General features: G+C 37.0%; 1 protein-coding gene across 7 annotated transcripts in view; it reads right to left on the bottom strand.

The window, feature by feature from the left end:
* Mt2 (tRNA (cytosine(38)-C(5))-methyltransferase) overlaps positions 1–20,487 on the bottom strand; it is a 201,009-nt gene that overhangs the window by 127,429 nt on the left and 53,093 nt on the right. For 6 of the 7 annotated variants that reach the window (XM_090410013.1, XM_090410019.1, XM_090410016.1 and 3 more), the window contains one exon: positions 6,506–6,582. The exons of the other annotated variant lie outside the window; for it this stretch is intronic. In XM_090410013.1, the coding sequence (XP_090266139.1) occupies positions 6,506–6,582 (77 nt within the window). The remainder of the gene's footprint in view (positions 1–6,505; positions 6,583–20,487) is intronic. 7 annotated transcript variants of the gene reach the window in all.

Below are 20,487 nucleotides of genomic sequence, written 5' to 3'. Positions count from 1 at the left end.
GATGTATTGATGATTTTCTTGATGCTGTTTTGAACTTTGATATAAGCAGCAAGAGAAAACTGAGTTTTTGATGATAGCCAGTTGCAGTATGCTTGGTTCTTCATTTGTACAGCCCTGGCACATCTTGAGAGCCAGGGCTTACTTAGTGGATGGAAATTTAGCATGAAATGGAGAATATGCATTTCCAATCCAAAAGGGATTACTTCAATGATGAATTCAGTGCCTAAGTTTCTGGGTTGGAAGGCAGAAAGCAATAATCCAACCATGGAAATGAGGCAGAGAAATCTCAAAAGGTCTTTTCACATGACATTCTTATAATGCCAGACAACTCTTGATTAAGAATGACTGTGTGCGTGTAACTTGGTGCGAAAAGAAACAAGCACATGGTTGTGGTCTGAATTACCTAAGAGAGATACAACTTTCAGAGTATATTTGGAAAGGACACTATTGAGGAAAAGGTCCAGTATGTTTGGAGAGCAGTTGAGACTTTCTAGTACTCTGGTGGCATGTGAACCATTTACATAAGATCATTTGTGATGACAAATATCTCAGCATCTCTACCTGCTTGGTCTGTGCAGTTGGAAAAGAAAAGTCAGTTCGCATTGTATACAATGAAATTGCTGAGGAAAATAACTTTACTGCTAGGAAAGCTGAATTGAAGGATACAGACTTTCAAAGAGAGGAAGTTGAAGAGTTCAGAGTGGTGGCACTGAGAGAGCAATATAGACAGCATATGAATCTGACAGTGGGACAGAGAGTATGTGAGAGCGAATCTATGCACCAATGCTATCCTTGCCTTAAACTGAAAGTTCAAGTTTGGGAAAGTTCTGATGAGTAGTGCTTGGAGATTCTAAAATTTGGGTTTCTGTCAGAAAAGCAGGTGGGGTTTTGAGATTGGAGGTGGAAGTGGACAATTGAGGTTGGAGCAGAAACCATGTATATTTGTAAAGCAGAGGTGGCACTAGTGGCACTACTCTAAACTTGTCCTCCCACATTTTATCATTATTGTGCTTTTTGTGCAAATTAAATCAGTAAAGGGAAAACTAACAGCAGGTACTAAAGAACTGATTACTTCTGCACAATCTTAAGTACAGGGTGTCTGCATCAGACTTCCTAGTTTCAACATGTTACTACTACTTAAGTGTATGGACCATGGTGTCAAAATTGTACAAATGAGAAGGAACACTCCCCAAGTTTTTGTATAAAAAAAAAAATCAGTACACTTCCACGTGTGCTCCTTTAGTAACATGCACAATGTCAAGTCAATAGTCTATCTCCAACCAGGTTCTCTGAAGCATGTCAGGGGGTGATGGAGAACAGGAGCAGAAATGTGATGTTTTGGGTTCTCTAGGCTGTCCAATTTAGTTGAATAGACTGTATCAATCACATATTCCCACAAGAAGAAATCAAGTGGGTTGAGATCCGCAATCATGGTGGCCAGGGAATCGGTCCTCCACGTCCAATCCACTGCTGAGGGAAAACCCTGTCAAGAGATGCAGACCTCCAAATACCAGTGTGGCGGGGCACCACCCTGTTGAAAGAGGATGTGCAGTTGCAAATCTTTGAGGTTGTGGGAATTGAGAATGACTGTGTATGTGTGTAACTTGTTGCAGGAAGAAACAAGAACATGGTTGTGGTCTGAATTACCTAAGGGAGATACAACTTTCAGAGTATATTTGGAAGGACACTATTGAGGAAAAGGTCCAATATGTTTGGAGAGCGGTTGAGACTTTCTAGTACTCTGGTGGCACTTTGAGTTGAAAACCTCAAACAACACCTTAATACCATGATTGAAACCTTCTCTTTCAAAATCTAAATGCTGGAAACTAAGCTCGAGCTACTCGACAATCGCATCAATGATACAAGACTTGATTGAGGCCGAAAACAGGAGACTCAATGTCATTATTTTGAACTTTCTGATGGAAAATGGTAAATAATTTTCCATCAGAAAGTTCAAAATAATGACATTGACACCATGGTCCATACATCAATCCCAGAAATATCACAGATGCCATCATTTTGGACCAATAAATCAAAGAAAGGAGAGAACGAACTTTCACATTTCGTGAAAGTGACCTGTGACACACTGAAGCACATCCAAATTAATAGTGGTGATAAATAACAAGTTAAAGCATGCTTACCACAAATTGTGCATATGTGCTCGACCTAACTTAACATTTGCCCAGAGGGAACAAGGACGCCATCTTCGAACACAACTTGAAGCAAAACACCAAAATGGAGACAACAGTTGGATCATCAACTACAAACAAGCTAAATTAGTGCAAAAATAAACTGACACCACTAGCAGCCACCATAGGAAATGTTCAAGACCCTTGCAGTCAAACATATGCCTCACAGAACCCAACATATCCACTTCAACATCTGTGGCCTAAACTCCAAACTTAATAGTGTCCACTACCATCTTCAGTCTACCAAACCCACTTACTCTTTCTGGCAGAAACACAAATCTCACCTCCCCAAGCACTACTCATCTCAACCTTCCAAAACTACACACTAACTCCTTTCGACCCAAGGGTGACGTCTGCGCATATATCCATTCTGACATACCTTGCCAGAAAGCACCTAACCTAGAATCGCCCAACTCTGACCTTCTTTAGTTGAAAATATCAGTTTCTCACTCAGTCAAATTCATTTGCTGTCTCTATTGCTCTCCTAATGTCACCACCCACTCTAAGCTCTTTAATTTCCTCTCCTTAAGAATTGATTTTCTCCAGTCCCACTCTCCAAACAGCAAAATCAATCCTCCTCCTAGGAGATTTTAATGTCCACAACACCAACTGACTTTCCTCCTCCAGTTATACAGATCTTGCAGGCAGAGATGCTGAAACATTTGCCATCATTAATGACCTTGCCAAATTGTTCACATGCCAACCAGAATTCAGAAAACCCGAACCACTCCCCAAACACTCTAGATCTCATCCTCACAAATGACCCTTCCAAATGCAAAGTGAATGTAGTGAGCCCCGTGGATAATTCTAACCACAATCTAGTGCTCATCTCCTCCTCCATGCAACTATGTTTACACAGCCACTCCCATACAAGAGTAGTTTGGCATTATAACAGTGCCAAGTGGGATAGCCTCTGTGACTTCCATGTTTCATTCTTGGTCTTCCAATCCAAACATATCAAAGTAATCCTCACTGGCATGTAATTCATAACATACATTCAAACATACATTCCTCACTGGGAGAGCAATCTGAACTGCCGCCCCCTAACTAAACTATCAAGAACTGGCTTACACAAGAACTCCATCCACCTTCAATGATTATACCCAAGCCTGAATAGATGCTTCCAAAACAGAATTTGAACGGGCAAAAAGTAGGAAACTTGCAGCTTGCACAAATGGTAGCTGTGCTTTTTGGTCTCTTGCCAAAGCAATTGGTCATAATTTTTGCCCAACACTGTTCCCACCCCTATCATACTCAGAAGCTCTATTGCATCATCACCCACAGAAAAAGCCAATCTCCTGGTTTCACACTTTGCATCTAATGCACACATAACTGACAGCTGACAACATACAATGCTCCCTATATCCTTTTGTCAGAAAGAGATCAGAAACCAATTGTCTAAATTAGACACAAAAAAGAATAGACTCCTATCCTATGCCACCTATACATACTCTCTTACTCCACTGGTATCTATCCCCCTGGAAATTGGCCTATATTCAACCCATTCCCAAGAAGAGTGACAAATCACTGCCATCTAACTTACCGCCCTATCTCACTCACCTCAACCCTATCTAAAGTGATTGAGAATACCAACAATTCCCAATTCCTACACTACTTTGAAGGTACCCAGATATTAAGTGACCACCAGTAATGGATTCCATCGCTGCTGATCAACAGATCTACTCTCATATATCACTCATCTCTGGACAAATGACGTGGAGAAATTTGGCGCATCTCAAATGGTTGCACTGGAGATTTGGCTCCTTATCCTCTCGCCATTCAACTGTCAGGGTTCCACAAGGTTCTGTTCTCTCACCAACTCTCTTCCTTCTATATATCAATGAGCTACTTCAGTTGACCTCCAACCCAATACAGTTTTGCAGATGACAGCACATTGCACTCCTCCCTTGCATTTGATAAACCTTATTCTACCAGTGGCATAGCTAGGGGGGGGGTCCGCCCCAGGTGGCACTTTCCACGTGAGACAATTTTATTTTTCGATGATTCTTTTATTTATGTTAACTTAGTAATTTTTATTACTTAATAATTAGTTTTTAACAACTATACTTACAACTAAAATAAACATAAACATAGTGTTTTAATTTATTTCCCTATATGTCGTTTTGACTTTTTGTAGTATTTTTTATATGTATTGAGAGGGGTGGCAAAAGCTCTAGCTATGTCACTGTACTCTACAGAACTCACCTCAACCTACAGAACATCAACCACCACTGCCCTCAATTCTGATCTCCAGGACATCCTCCAATGGGAGCTCAGACAACCTCGTCAATTTCAATGCTAGTAAAACCCAAGTTCTATCATATTTCTCACAAAAAAGAACCATTTTCCCCAGTATTATTTTTGATAACACTCAAATTTCCAAAAAAGATGATATTTCTCTTCTAGGAATTACCCTAGCATCAAGCCTCCTGGCATAAACACATCACAACCATTGCATCCTCAGCTTCCAAAAAATTAGGATTTCTCTTTCACTCAAGATGTTACTTCACATCTGAACAGTTGATAACCTTATACAAACCACAAATCTGCCCAGCTATCAAATACTGCTCTCACATTTGGAGTGGGGTTGCTAAAAGCTCAAAATGCTTGACTCAATAAGAGGAGAGCAATTAGATTGATAAATGACCCATCTCTTACCAACTCACTCACCCCAGTTTCACACAGATGTTTGGTTTCTGCAACTTGTGTACTCTATAAATATTTCCAAGGCAAATGTTCATCTGAAATAGCATCAATAATTCTCCCACTCAGTACTAAACATGTACAGCTGCCCAACATCCTTTCACAGTAACCCTTGAAATCCACAGAACAAGTTTAGTTTCCTCCTCCTTCATTCCTACCCTGATGTATTTCCCAAGGAATACAATATACAGGCTTTTAAATTAAATGTAAACAAGTTTCTCCTTTCTCAACCCACTACCCATATACGATACCAATGTCATCATCATCACGAACCATTGGCTCACTGCCCATTGGTGTCTGATGCCTCCTTCAATATCTTCTCCACCTTTCTTTGTCCAGTGCAGTGTTGCAGTTTCTGTACACCCATTCCACACCAGTCCTTTACGTTGTCTATCCATTCTCTGTATGATACTAATGTACCATAGGTTAATCAACCTCTCATGTATGGGCTAAAAAAAAAAAAAAACACTCAATTTCCACATTAAATTCTGTTTTGTGGGTTTCAAGGGTTACTGTGAAAGGATGTTGGGCAGCTGTACATGTTTAGTACTGAGTGGGAAAATTCCCCTTTTGTAATTAATTTACCATGTTTTGTTGTTGCTTTGTCATTTTTCTTCCAGTTATTTGTGAAGTCAGCCTTGTTCGCATGCATTGGATAAAGGTAAGGTCAGACAAAAGTAATTACATATAAGTAATCACTTTCACCAGTCGTGGAAAGTCGTCCCATCCCATTTCTTGTTCATAGGCCCAAAGCAGTGGAAAACTGGTAATTTTGCCGCAATCAAAACGAGATTTTTCTATTAGTTTAGTGATGTCTTCCTTCAGTGTATCATCACTTTTGGTGTTGAAGTCGAGTATAATCGAGTTTTTTTTTTTTGTTTTCAATCAAGTTGTGCACCGCTGACACGATGAGGCTACAGAGCTGACTGGTATCAGTGGTGGGTGATTTTCTGCCTAAGCACTGATTATGGATATATTCCAGCTTGGCTTCAATTAATTTGGTTTTTTGGGAGAACACTTCATCAATAGTAGCAAAGCACTGCTCCAATGCATTGGAGCAGTGCTTTCGATGCATTGCTCCAAATGAAAATGCATTGAAAGCAAAGTACTGCTTTCAATGCATTTTTCCCAAGTTTAAGAACTGTCTCAGAGTGGGAAGGGAGGAGAATGGGCAGAAGAAAGGCTGGTTCAAGTTCACAAATGTGTATGCTGATTCATCGATTTTTTCATGCAGTGAGCATGCAACCACTGGTGAAGTTAAGTCATATGCCTCCTGGTTGTGGGATAAAATTTCCAAGTTTCTTGAAGAAACAACTGTCATCACCACCATGTGAGATTGGCTAACTCCCCCTTCAAATGAAGAGCTCTTATAAAGGTTCTTTGTGTCCTAAACAGGATTTGAATCCAGGTCTTTTAAAAAAAAGGGACTTTGATGAAACTGATTGAGCTACAGAGGCTCTTATGAGTTACAGGTCCTTAAGGGTTGCGTTATTGTAATAAATTTTATTTAGATATTCAATCAGCTCATCGGGTCTAATGCCATTTATATTAACTACTGCAAAAATATTTCAAGTATTTCAACATCTTAAGTCATTAATGAGAAAATTAATTACCTTGTGAAAGGTTGGCAGGGTGGACTCATGGTTATAATACTGGGTTGCATTTTGTCAATCTGTTTAGCACTCAGCGACTATAAAAGAAAATATATTTATTTCATTATAAATGAATATTAATTAGATATCGTCACCTGGTGTTCAAAAAGGACGAGGAGATGTTGAAAGGGATGCAGAGGTGATTGACTAAGGTAGTTTCTGATCTCTGGAATGTTGAATGTGAAGAAAAGTTGAGAAGATGCAATTTATAGTCTAGTGGATAGGAGGAGAAGGGTGATATGATAGAGATGCACAAATTGGTAAGGGGTTGTTATAGGATCAATGCTAAAAAAATGGTGGGAGATCGGGGAAGAAAGTCAAGAGGTCATCCCTGGAAGCTGTATAAGGAGAGTGTGAACAAGAGAGAGAGGAGCAGGTTTTGTGCATGAAGAGTTGTGAATGATTGGAATGCCTTGCCTGAGAGAATCTGCAGAGAATTTGAATGTACTTAAGGCAAGGTATGATGAGCTATGTATATGACAAAGGGACCTCCTAGATGAGTCTTGGACTCCATGGGGTCTTAAAACAATAATAATAATTAACATGCTGTGGTTTCTCTATCAGATCAGCAGAACATTCTTAAATATACAATGTCCTGACTAGCATAAATTCTGATTATTCTGCATTGCTAAAAAAAAAAAAGAGATCAAAGCATCAAAAATGAAAGAAGAAAATAACTGAAAAAAAAAATGACAAAAATGGAGTTTGAGATTGAAAGGACAATGGGGGGGGTGGGGGAGTTGTCTTTATCTGAATAATTATTTGCCTGATATTCAATATTGATATTTTCTAAAAATATCAATAAACTCAAATATGGATTTTTACAAAAGTTCTGGATCACTCTTCTGCAGCAGATCACAAACTTGATATACCTATTGATTATCACTGATGTTTTTGCTTCTTGAAAGAAAAAACAAAACTTCTAGGGGTAATAATTACTTAACTTGTTATTAAATGATTAACCAATATTTCACCTTGGCCAACAACACACACATGCAAGCACAAACCTAGCAGAGCAAACACAAACTAGAGGGGGATCTTGTTCTTTCAGGTAGTGATCTCATGAAAATAGCCTCTGCTTCGAAAACTTTTGGTACAGAAAAGCAACCAAACTGGTTCAAATTATACGAGTTCGTAGAACTGTTGCTGATTCCAAACACAGCAGATTTCTGTTTACATTTGTATTCAAGAATGTGATGATCTGTGTCAATGGTATGGTGTGCAACCCCTGAGCAGCTACAACGTAGATGTTGGACATATTTATGTTCATCCAGCCAAATAGTGGCTGTTCTTCCAGTTTGACCAAAACATGGCACTTTGCAAGAGCACAAAATACTAAAGAGGTCAGGATGAATCTAAGAGATGGAAAGGATCTTTTGGTAAAGAGATGTGGAGCCAATGTCTGGTAAAGCTGAAAGAATGAATATGATATATCTCTTAAAAAAGAGATATCATATTCTGACATAGTGAAATTTTCTCTAAGAACTTCAGATATAAGAGGCAATTTTTTTGTTGTTGTTGTTTGTTCTTTTAATCTAGGTTTTGGTTTGGGAGAAAAATAGCTTTGCTGATTTTTTTAGAGGGGAAAACTACTGGCTAAAAAAGTATCATAGATGTGAACGATTCTGTGGAGAGGCTGGTCTAAACAGAGCTGGAGGAGGAATGATGATGTGATAGGTGGGAAATGCACTTACCAGCTTTGGAGGTTTCCTGTAGCATGAAAAGGATCCACTGGATAGATCGGTAACTAGGATGCCAAGAAAGGGCAGACAACTGTTGTTAATTTTTTCAAATGGTAACAGGATCACAGGGTATTGCCATTCAGGTATTGAAAAGAAAATCTTCTTCTAACATATCCAAGACTGTTCATTTGAAGTGCATAGAATTTTATATGGAAGGGAAGTACAGCCAATAAAGAAAAATCTCTTGGGGCTAAGTATTAGGCCAATTTACAAGTGGAAGACACCAATACATCACCCATGGGTCTCAATGTGTTCCGTTTATATATTTCTGGCAACCCATTTTTGCTCCCTCCAAAATATCAACAAAATTCTACATTCTTTTCCCAAACCAAATCCTCCCCAAAAAACCTAGATCACAGAGAAGCACTGCTATCCTTTACGCCTGTAAACCTCAGAGAAAATATCTTGAGCCCATAAAAGATATAACATTCAGACTTCCTTGAAGCCTTACCAAAAATTAACCACTCTTATCTAGTACCAAAAAATCCTCTCCACTACCTAAACCATTCTGACACTTACAGTATTTGTTAATCCTGCAAACCAACATTATAATCAAACTGAAAGAAGAGATAATACTCAAATGGATGAACACAAATGGATGTCCAACATCTACACTATAGCTACTATCAGGTTACAGACCATGCCACTGATATAAACCAGATTCTGTGAGAAAAAGCTGCACTACGGCCCATGTGCAAACACAAATCTGAAAGACTGCTTCCAAATCTGTCAGAGTTCTACACCCTCACCTAATCCAAAGTTGGCTGCTTCACTATCAACAATCTGAGAGGCTATGATCAGGAGATCATCAGCTGAAAGAACAAGATACACTCACCTATTCAGTGCACCAACTAGGACATTAGAATTAAAACATGTTTAATCTCTTCTATGTCTACCTCCCCATGGTATCCAGAAAATTCATTGAAAACAATTTATCAAACGATAATTTACTGAACGGCAATTTATTGAAAAAAAGCAATTAATCAAATAAAAAATAAATCAAAAGGTGGTTCATCGAACAACAGTTAACTGAAAAAGCAATTAATCGAAAAGCAGTTCCTCAAAAAAGCAATTCCTTGATCAGCAATTAACTAAAAACAATTTATCGAAGGGCAATTCATTGAAAACCAACAATTCATCAAAACTACAAATCATCAAATGAATGGTTCATCGAAAAATGAATTATAAGATGTGAAGTTTGTTTATCAAAAAGAACTGTAGTTTTTATTGGATTAACTTGTGATGCAGTTGAAAGTTAGCATGATATCCCCTTTATATATATATATATATATATTTTTTTTTTAATATATGTATTAGATGTGTTATTCTTGTTGAGAGGCTTATACGCTGGTTAAACATGATAACTAATATTTAAGGAATTGACAGCATATACTAGAAATATAAATTAAATAAACTTTAATATATACTTTCCGATATTTCGGCAAACGTCACGTTGCCATCTTCTTGGGAACTTAATACAAAGACATGTGCACACAAGTACTACATAACAGCAATTGAGAACTGAAGCTAGGAAGCTAACTTTTTCCTAAAGTCCTGATGGTGCCCCCTGGCAGGCTATATTGGTGGTTCTTGGCCTTTGGGCTGAAGTTCTTCTGATAAATGTTTCCCAAATTTGGGACAGTCTCATGCATCCAAATTTGTTGAGGTTTGGCATGTTCCTAAGGGCTGAGGCAGATTCCATGAATAGTCTTTCATACTTGAACTTGATGCGGTGTATGACTGTGGCTTTCTTCCATCTTATTCTGTGGCGAGTATCCAGAGCGTGGTCTGCAAGCCCAGAGTGACTGTACTGGTGAAATCTGATGTAATCCTTGTGTTCTGAGATTCTGATATTTGCTGTCCTGCCTGTTTGGCCAAAGTAAGACAATTTACAGCTGCGAGGGACCTGGTATACACCAGGTAGGTCTAGGGGAAGTGGTTGGTCTTTAGTGGAGCAGATAAGGGATGCCAATTTTCTATGTGGTCTGTAACAAGTGGTTAAGTCATGTTTTCTTAAGATTTTGTTGATTTTTTCCAAGATGCCTCAGATGTAGGGAATGGTGATGGATTTAGAGTAATCTTTTTTGTGAAGGGGAGGGGGTGGTGGGTTGTGGATAACTGGGTTAAGTATTTTCTGGATTTTTTTTTTTTTTTGGGGGGGGGGGTAGCCATTGGCTGAAAAAGTGTCACGGATGTGATTTAGTTCAGTGGTTAGGGCTTGATCATTTGAACAGATTATTTTTGCCCTGTTGAATAGTGTCTTAATAACTCCATATTGTTGTGAGGGGAGGGTGATGGGATTGTTGGTGAATGTATCTGCCTGTATGGGTGGGTTTTCTATAAACTGAGAAAACCAAGGTTCCATCAGGTTGGCGGGTGACTAGTGTGTCTAGGAAGGGGAGGTTATTGTTTTCCTCTTTTTCCAGGGTGAACTTGATTCTAGGGTGTTGGTTTTTTAAGTGTGTTAGGAAGGAGAGGAGTGAATCCGGGCCATGTGGCCAAATAGCAAACACATCATCAACGTTATTCTTAATACAAAGACAACATTGTCTTTGTATTAAGTTCCCAAGAAGATGGCAACGTGACGTTTGCCGAAATATCGGAAAGTATATATTAAAGTTTATTTAATTTATATTTCTAGTATACGCTGTCAATTCCTTAAATATTAGTTATCGTATTAGATGTGTGTATGTGCATGTGGTAATTTTTCTTTCTTTTTTTTTTTTTGAGATATAACTTTCAGTCAGTATATGCTCTTTGTGTATTTTATGTATGTTTTACACAATCTGGAAAAGATAATGTAAAAAAATCTTTATATCAGCATGGATACGTTACTGCATGGAATCCTTACATTCCTAATTAAAAGGCACCTATTACTACTATTATCACTAATTATTATTAATAGTAGGTGCATTATTATTATTGTTAGTAATAATAATGGTTATTGTTATTCCCTGCCATCATCCTTTCTCATCAGCTTAATGATTAGTAGGATAGCAATGCTACTTTACTAGGGAATAATTATAGAACAACATGGTTTCCATTATCTTTCTTGTCTGATAAGTGTTTCCTGACTGTAAATGTGTGTGTTCATGGACTGGTTTGCCTGTTTCCTGGAAGAAAAACCCTGCCATCTCTGTATGAGGCCTACTAATTTACCTTCAATTGAAGAGGCCTGATGATAATTATTCATATCAGAGGGGATTCGAACCAGTCTTTCAACTGAAGGGCTCTATTTATACCAACAGAAGTACAGAGGCTCTATTATTATTATTACATGACATTTCCAAGATGTCCAAAGACTCACTGAGGGAGGACACCTACTCTACGTCTCCACCACTAAACTCAATCCACCAACTACAGCGAACTGCAACTACATCAACGGCATCTACTGCCCACCACCACTAGTATTTTCACAGACAATCACAAACTCCCATGCCCAAGGTAGGATTAGAACCCGCAGCCTTTTGACTGGAGAGTGGATAACCACTTAGCCAACCTAGCATTAGTATGTGACTTCTGCATGTACACGCAGGTGCACACACCAGTTATATGAGATGAATTTTACTCAGATCTGGTATTTGAAATTTTTACAAAAATTTGTCGAACTGTTTCATTTTTCAGCTCAACTATATTCGGGGCTACAAAGGGACATGTCAAAATTATATATTACAATAACTCTCTGACTTAGTGGAATTCAAAGAAGTTATCTGTGCAGTTCAGTTTTAGCTCCAACTGGATCACTTATTATAACATTTTCATAAAGAAGTTTCGAAATGATATTAGTAATTCCACTCTGGCTGGATGAAATTTAATAGTTAAGATCGATATTAAAATTTGTCAATTTTGATTTCAATCTAACCATTGTTTTGAATAAATTAGGTAGAATGAAATTTGTTGTCTAAAGATAATCACTATCAACACAATGAAGTGTGCACGTTTACAGAATTTTTTTTTTAATACAACAAAATAATTATTATGTCTCGATGGCCACCTATATTGTTGTCTGTATCTTAAGTGACATTAGGTATCGTTACCGAACACTTTTAAACAATAGCTTGCGAGAAAAGTACGTTTTCAATGAATTCTGTCATAATTCATCGAAAAATTATCTTTTCTATCAGTTCCATTTGCATGAATTGTCATGCGATGAACTGTGGTTTGACGAACTGGTTATTCAATAAATCACCTTTTTGATGAATTCCCATTCGGCAAACTGTCTTTTGATTAACTGTTTTAGGTGAATTTTCATGGAACCCTTCCCCATGGTTGTGCCCGCATGCATGTGTATATCACAAAATGACAGTGACTGAGGCAAAATATTAATTAATAATTAAATAAGTTATGTAATTATTATGCTTTAAAGTCTTTCTTCCTTTATGCAATACAGAAGTTCTGGAAGAGATCTTAGAAATATAGCAATCATGAATGCCTTATGCATAGATATAAGTGTAATGCTTGCATCTCTTTTTAATGTGAACTTGCTTTCAATTTTCTTTTTCTTCAAGGCAGAATATGATACACAGGATTATATATATATATATATATATATATATATATATATATATATATATATATATATATATAGAAAGATTTTTACCTTGAGTATATTATATGTTAAAAGATACCAAGCAATTTTATAAACTTGTTTTTAATTCTTTTTCCCAAGTAAGCAAACAAGTAGGTAAATGAAGATTGTGCCAGAAGTATTTTCAGGTCTGAGGCAACTCGTGGTAAAGGTGGAGTAAGCTCTGATCACTTTCCTTAGTATCTCCCATAATGCAAAGCACATCTCTTTGGAGATGTGCTTTGCATTATGGGAGATACTAAGGAAATGTATGATGCTATGCATTAAGGGAATCTTACTGTGAAAATCCATACTGCTCTTACCTTAATGCATAGCATCATACATGTCTGCAAGGAGATGTGCTTTGCATTATAGGAGCTACTAAGGAAAGTGATCAGAGCTTTTTCCACCTTTACCACGAGTTGCCTCAGACCTGAAAATACTTCAGGCGCAAACTTGACCTTACCTACTTGTTTGCTTACTTGGGAAAAAGGATTAAAACCAAGTTTATAAAATTGCTTGGTATCTTTAACACACACACACACACACACACACACACACACACACACACGTTAAAGATACCAAGCAATTTTAAACCTGGTTTTACTCCATTTTTCCCAAGTAAGCAAACAGACAAAAATGTCAAGTTTGCACCTGCAAGTGATGCAAGACTAGCTGATCCAATATATAAAAACAGTAAATTTGTTCTGCATGAAAACAAAGTAAAATAATTGCAATTTAGACTCGGAATTACATTTCATCACCTCATCTTCACTTGCATGTTAGGCTTGAGGGCCAATTGCAGTCAAACTTGGCTTATTATAGCCTAATTGATGCTCTGATAAAGAGTTAATCCTATCTGCATAATGTATTGTTGTTGTCGAGTCCATTGAAGAGCTTCTAGATATGACAGTGGATCTATAGAACTGCTTTGGCAATCTGTTGAAGTAGAGCTTTTCTCTAGGGTTATTGTCAATTTTCTGTAGAGCAGCAGCAATTGCTGGACAAGAATAAATATGGACAGGTGTTAATTCAACTTCTAGACAGTTTTTGCATGTTTCATAGTTCCTACTACAGTCTGGCTGAATTTTCATGCCTTTAAAATGTTCCATCCTTAGTCTGGTGATGATTGTGGTTATTTCTCTATTTTCATTAATTTCACTGATTTCATTCTTCTTCTTGATAGTTTGTATTACCAGTCTTATTTTGGCAACAGCGTTAGCATCGGTTAGTGATAGTGGGTGTAATTTTTGAGGTAAGTATCTTGCTTCTTTGGCTAGTCTGTCTGCTCTTTCATGGCCTTCAATATTTACATGGACTGGTATCCATTGCAGTGTGCAGTTCTTATTTTTCAAATTTAAGGTTTTTAGTAGTTCATGAATTTCCTGTGTGAGTTTTGTTTTTCCATTTTTTTAATGCTTCAAGTGCAGATTTTGAGTCGCTGTAGATCGTTATTCCTTCTGTAATGCTTATTACTGGATTTGAGAGAGAGCTGTTTGTATGGCTGTTAATTTACAAGTGAAGTTTGAAGCTATTTTGCCAGCTGTGGTTTTGACTTGCATTTCCTCGCCTCCAGGTAGAGTTAGAAAAACCCCTGAACCTCCTTATTTGAGTGCTTCGTCCGATGATCCATCAGTGTAGGCAATGACATGGTTTAGATTATTTAAGTGATGTATAGTGTCAAGTCCTTTTATTTTCTTGCTGTGAATCCTTTTTTGAACAAGGTTCTAGGAGATTTAAGTTTATCATTGTGTTTTTTTGGTAGATGGTGGAAAAGAATGGTTCTTTCCTTATTTCAATGGATAGGTGCTCTAAGTCAGCGCTTCCCAAACTGTGGGCCACAGCCCCCTTGGGGGCCGTAGATTTTGTTGAGGGGAGCCGTGAAATAATGAAAACAAAATTAAAAATGTTTTAAGACTAAGTAGATTTTTTTTATTTTAAAAGAAGCGTATTTAACTTTTATTTATTATTTCTTTTTTGTTATTTTTTATATTTTAATGGAAAAATTCACACATTGGTGTTAGTTCACAAACTTTGCTTCCTGCGTATTTCAGCGCTGAATGAATATTAGTAAATATTGCTTATTCATATGTTTCATTTCAAAGCAGTGGTTAATTGTATTTACTTCGAATGCTCTCCAGAGAAGCTCCAAATCTTCCTGTCCCTTTCATCACGCATTCGCAATCAGGGACTGTTGATATTGACTTTATATACATATCAAAACTCGTTTTATATTATCACTGTCATCCGAGCTAGTTTTCTGTTACCAATAAAAGTTTCGCATATACTTCACACATGAAAAAAACCTTAAACAAGTTCATGTGAGGAGTAGTAACTCGCTTGTAGTGGTAAACAACATCCCTCCCTAACAGCCACCATACTGCAGAGGCAATAAAAACAAGTACTTTTATTATGCCAGTGAATAAGATATTAGTAGTCTGTGTAATATATTTCTCAACAAATAGTGCAATTAGAGACAACTGGGATAAAAACACACTAATTAATGAATCACATGTCCCCTCATACAGAAACTATGCTGTATAGACTGAAACAAAACCATATGTTGCATGGGCAAACACAGTATCTAACTAAAAACTATTGTTATTAATTAGATGTGTGTGAGTTCGATTTCCCAAGGCAGCAATAAAATTCAACACCGAATGTGTTAAAATTCATAAAAGTGTTAAAACTAAGTAATATATATATATATATATATATATATATATATATATATATATATATATATAATGAATGTTATGGCAGTTTCACATATGGAATTCGGTTGAAGAGAGTTAGCATTTCAACTCAATTGTCAGCTATGCTTTTATCTTTCGGTTGCGGGATCTTTTGTTAATACCGCACCAATCATATGCACGTTTTAGTAACCTGCCTTTGCTGTCTGTTTCGCGTTAGGCTTAATTACCGTAAAAGGAGAAAAGTCACAAAAGAGAAAAATGTTCCTGGTCTGGGGATTCCCTTATCTTATTCAGGTAACATTCACTAATTTCATGTTATCAGTCTGTGGTGTGCCAGTATCGGTAAGTGGTGATATTATTTGATCTATTCTACGTTAAAAAATTTAACCATGAGATGGATAAGTGGTTGATAAAAAAATAAAAAAAATTCCCACGAACAATCAGAAGAAGCAGAAACAGACTCAAAAAAAAGGACAGTATTTCATATTTTACCAGAACAGCCTGCGTCGTCTTCAGAACCAAAAGGTAAGAGGCAAAAATGTAATATATGCATTTGATTTTTGCAATATTCACTGTGTATGTTTTGTATTGAATATAAATACAATAAATATTATAATAATATATCTCTCTATTACGATTTTTTTTCGAGGGGGGGCCTTGAAATATTTTAATTTTTGCAAAGGGGCCCTGACATCCAGAAGTTTGGGAAGCACTGCTCTAAGTCAATCTGTTTTCTAATTTCTTGATCATATAACGTAGATGATCTCTTTAGTCTAGATTTTCTTGTCCAGGCATCGAAAGTCCTGAGTGAGATGTGATCCTGTTGGTGGCTCCTGATTCTGTTAGTGAATTTAACTGTGGAGAGTTTTCTTCCGTCTTCTAGTATGTGAAGCCCACACTCTTGTTGAGCTTTTAAATTATTTGTGGATGAGACTGCACCTATGATAATTTTTGCTGCTCTTGATTGTATTCTATCAAGTTTTTCTTTTGAGCTAGAAGCTGGAGCCCAGATTGATGAGGCACATTCCATAGTGGGTCGTATGAGAGCCGCATATGTAGTTTTGAGTGTCTTCGGCTTTGCACCCCACTTTGTTCCACAAAGCCTTTTGATAATATTAAGCTTTTTAAGAGCTTTATTAGATATATTTGTAATATGAGTTGTAAATCTCAGTTCAGTGTCTAGGGTTAGGCCTAAATATTTTGGAGATTGGTTTGTCTATTTTTGGAGACTGTTTTTTCTATTTTGGTATTATATATTTTGATTTAAGGGTTGTAATTGTGTCTTTTTTTCTATCAGTCGAGAAAATGCTCAGTTTTGTTTTTTCTGGGTTTATCTGTAGTTTAAGTTTCTTTGTCCATCTTTCTAAGCCTTTTATTGAATTATTTAAGACTTTTACAGATTGTTGAGGATTACTGCTTGTGTGCCACATTGCTATATCATCTACATAGCATGCTATTTTTGCGTCACTTATTATGTGAGGATGGATATTGTTCATATAGATGAGAAATAGGAGTGGGCTTAAAACAGAACGTTGTGGGACTCCAGGTTCTACCCAAGTTCGATGCATGTTGGAATAAATTCCATTAACTTTTACTTTCATTCTTCTTCCTTTCATGAAATCTGAAATCCAAATTAATCCATTCCCCCTTATTCCAGTAGCATATGCAATTTTTATTAACTTTTGTCTCGAGATGTGATCGTAGGCAGCTGTGAGATCCAAGAATAGCAGCTTTCTGTATGTTGTTAGTTCTAGTAGTTGCTGATGAAGTTTACTAGTGGATGTGCCAGTGCAATATGTTTCTAATAGTTGTGTGTATTTAGGCCAATTTGCTTTTCTGAAGCTCCAAGATCCCTTTGTCTGTGGTTTTTGGTCTAGCTGCAAATTAATAGTTGTGATAATAGGTCTATGATCACTGATGGCATTCTTTAGTATTTTCCACTGGGTAAGACTTGCAGTTTCATACTGCTGTGATGTCTAATGCTGATTCTGTGCCTGTGACAGGCATGTATTTTGCCTGTTGTTTATGATCTCAAGGTTTAGATCATCAATTATGTCTTCTATCTGTGCTCCTTTCCGATCTAGTTGTGTGGGGAGCCCCAAGTTGAGCTTTTCGCATTTAGATTTCCTAAAAGGATCTTTGTGTCCAACATTGTTTGGCTTAGTTGTTGAAGTAATTCTGTATTTATATTTGTGTTATCTGGGTGATATGCATTGACTATTGTAATAATGTGCTTTGGTAGAAATATCTTGACTGCTTGAGCCTCTGTTATTATTTATGCTGCTGTTTGTAGTTGATAAAATTTCTTTATATTTGATGTGTTTGCTCCATAGGAGTATAACTAGACCTTCGACAGAACGATCCCATCTGTCTTTCCTTAATGTTGAATAGCTTTTATTTGAAGCTTCAGATTTTGATTTAGTTTCATTTCTTTTAAGCATGCAATGTGGATGTTATTTTTGTATAAAATGTTCTTAAGTTCTTCCGTCTTTTTTTGAGTGCCATTGATGTTCAGCTGAAGTATGTTGAGAGCCCTCGTAGCATATTTCTCATCGAGATCCCGGACTGCAGTTCTTGATGCATTGGCTACCCCAGACGCATTAGTAAGTTTGCGATCAGAACAGACGTTCTTCATGGAATTGGGTTTGCCAGAGCCCCGTTAGCCAGTAAATTTTCAGGGTTCTCTGCAGGGATTGATATAACAATCCAAGTGAAAAAAAAAGTGGTTAGCAGGCTTAGACAAAAGAAAACTTCGGTAAGATATTAGAAAGTTTTCTGGGTTTGATGTAACCAACCAACTCTTAAAAAAAAAGGCAGAGGCAGGATTGAGCAAAAAATAAAAATAAATAAATAAATAAAATTCATGCTACCACATTGGCGCTTCAAATCCCTACTTCTTGCCCCTTCTGCCTTGAATGTGGGAAAATGCCTTGTACGTGGGGGTTGGACTTTTGCAAGATGCATAATGTATTACGGCCGTCAATTAAGTGTGTTCTCCTGTCTCGTCTGTGTGTCTTGAAAAACATGAGTCTGGAGGTAAAAACCCCTGCTGGCTCCTATCAGTTCAGCTAACTTACCTTCAGCTGTAAATGCTGATAAAAGGTTCTTCATTTCCTAGATAGGATTCAAACCCAGGTCTTTCCAACCAAAAGGCATAATCAAAACCAAGTGAACTATGGAGGGTCATTTGTGATTAAATTAATAAAACCTCATTTATGGTTTTTAAGTTGAATAATGTTTTAGATTGTTAAAAAAAAAAAAATCATTTCGAACAACAATACAAAGAAGTAAGATGATCACAAAGTCAATCTGACATAAAGATGATCACACAGAAAATAAGGAAGTTGTTATTCCTCTTTACAAGGTCTTGATATGCCCACATGTGGATTACTGTGCGCAACTCTGGTCCATTGGGTTTCTTGGGGATGAGGAAGCAGTGGAAAGAATTCAGAGGCGAGTGACCAAGATGGCGAGTGGCTTGAGGAATGTTCCTTATGAGGATAGATTGAGGGTGTGTGGATTGCAGAAGTTGGTTGATAGGAGAAAAAGAGGGGATATGAGAGAAACATTTAAGTTGTTTAAGAGTTTTATAGGATAGATGCAGAAATGTTTCCACTGCATCTGGGCATATCAAGGCCTTGGCTAGAGGAAGCAGAACAAGGGGCCATCTCTTTATTCAACTTCCAGGTCATCCCTGGAAGTTGAATAAAGGTGTGGTTAGTAGGGATGCGAGGACTAGATTTTTTTGCTTGGAGGGTTGTGAATGAGTGGAATGGGTTGCCAGTCAGTTGTAAGTGCTTTATCTGTTAATGGGTTCAAGGAGAGGTATGACAGGTTGTGTATCTGGCAATGAGTTTTTGGACTCCATGGAGGTTCCCATATATTAATAATAGTAATACATCTTTATGTCAGCCTGCAACAACTTTACAAATTCTAAAGCATTTATTTCAATATCAAGAAGCCAAAATGTAACACATAAAAAAAATCTTTGTAAATGTTAAAAGTTATTATTGCATGGATTATTATGTTAGACCAAAAACTATCCACACTCAACTAACACAATGTTTCTATTATATCTTCTCTTTTTTGCCTATCAACCATCTTCTGCAATCCACAAACCTTCAATCTATCCTCATAAGGAGCATACTGCAGACCACTCTTGATCATGAGCCCCTGAATCCTGTCCACTTTTTTTTTTTTTTTTTTATCATCAATAAGAAACCCAGGTGACTAAATGAGCAGACCTGAGCAAAGTAATCCAGATGTAACCATATCAAGACCTTATAAAGAGGAATGATAACTTCTTTATCTCTGCTTGTTAACATTTCTTCAATAACCAAGTAATCCTATGAGCTACCTTAGCAACCTTAAAAATATGTCCTCTAAACTTCAACTCTATCTACTACCACTCCCAAATCTCTAGCTTCAATGTGGTACACAGTAATTTTTTTTTTTTATCCCAAAATTCATATCTTTCACTTTTCAACATTAAATGGATACCCATTACTTTTGCCCATAGTGTCACAGCCTATTTAAATAATCCTGTAAGCTGTCTACATTGGCTTGATTAATTATTGCCCTACTCAATTTTGCATCTGCAAATGACTGAATATCTCTTTTCAAATTATCATTTATGTACACATTAAACAGCCGCAGTCCAAGCACACAGCCAGTCACCTGTTTTCTCCTCCTCCATGTACTACTTTTTGTTATCTGCCCATCAGCCATCTCAATTTTTTCCAATTTGTGAAAATATTTAACAAATTGGAAAAAATGCCTTTGCAAAACTCCAGCAGTTATCATTGTGTAGCCATCCCTTCATCCAACTCAACTGTCACTATTATAAAAAGTTAGTATACATGCTAAGGAATGATTGACCCTGCAACAAGCTATGCTGTTCTCCACAGAGAATCATTCTTATTCATCCATTCCTGATGC

Source organism: Typopeltis vanoorti, chromosome 20 (assembly GCF_054136105.1).
Source record: "Typopeltis vanoorti isolate ZY-2024b chromosome 20, IOZ_Tvanoo_1.0, whole genome shotgun sequence".
NCBI lineage: Eukaryota > Metazoa > Arthropoda > Arachnida > Uropygi > Thelyphonidae > Typopeltis > Typopeltis vanoorti.
Note: the sequence above shows the minus strand (reverse complement) of the source record. Positions and strands in the feature narration are given on the sequence as shown.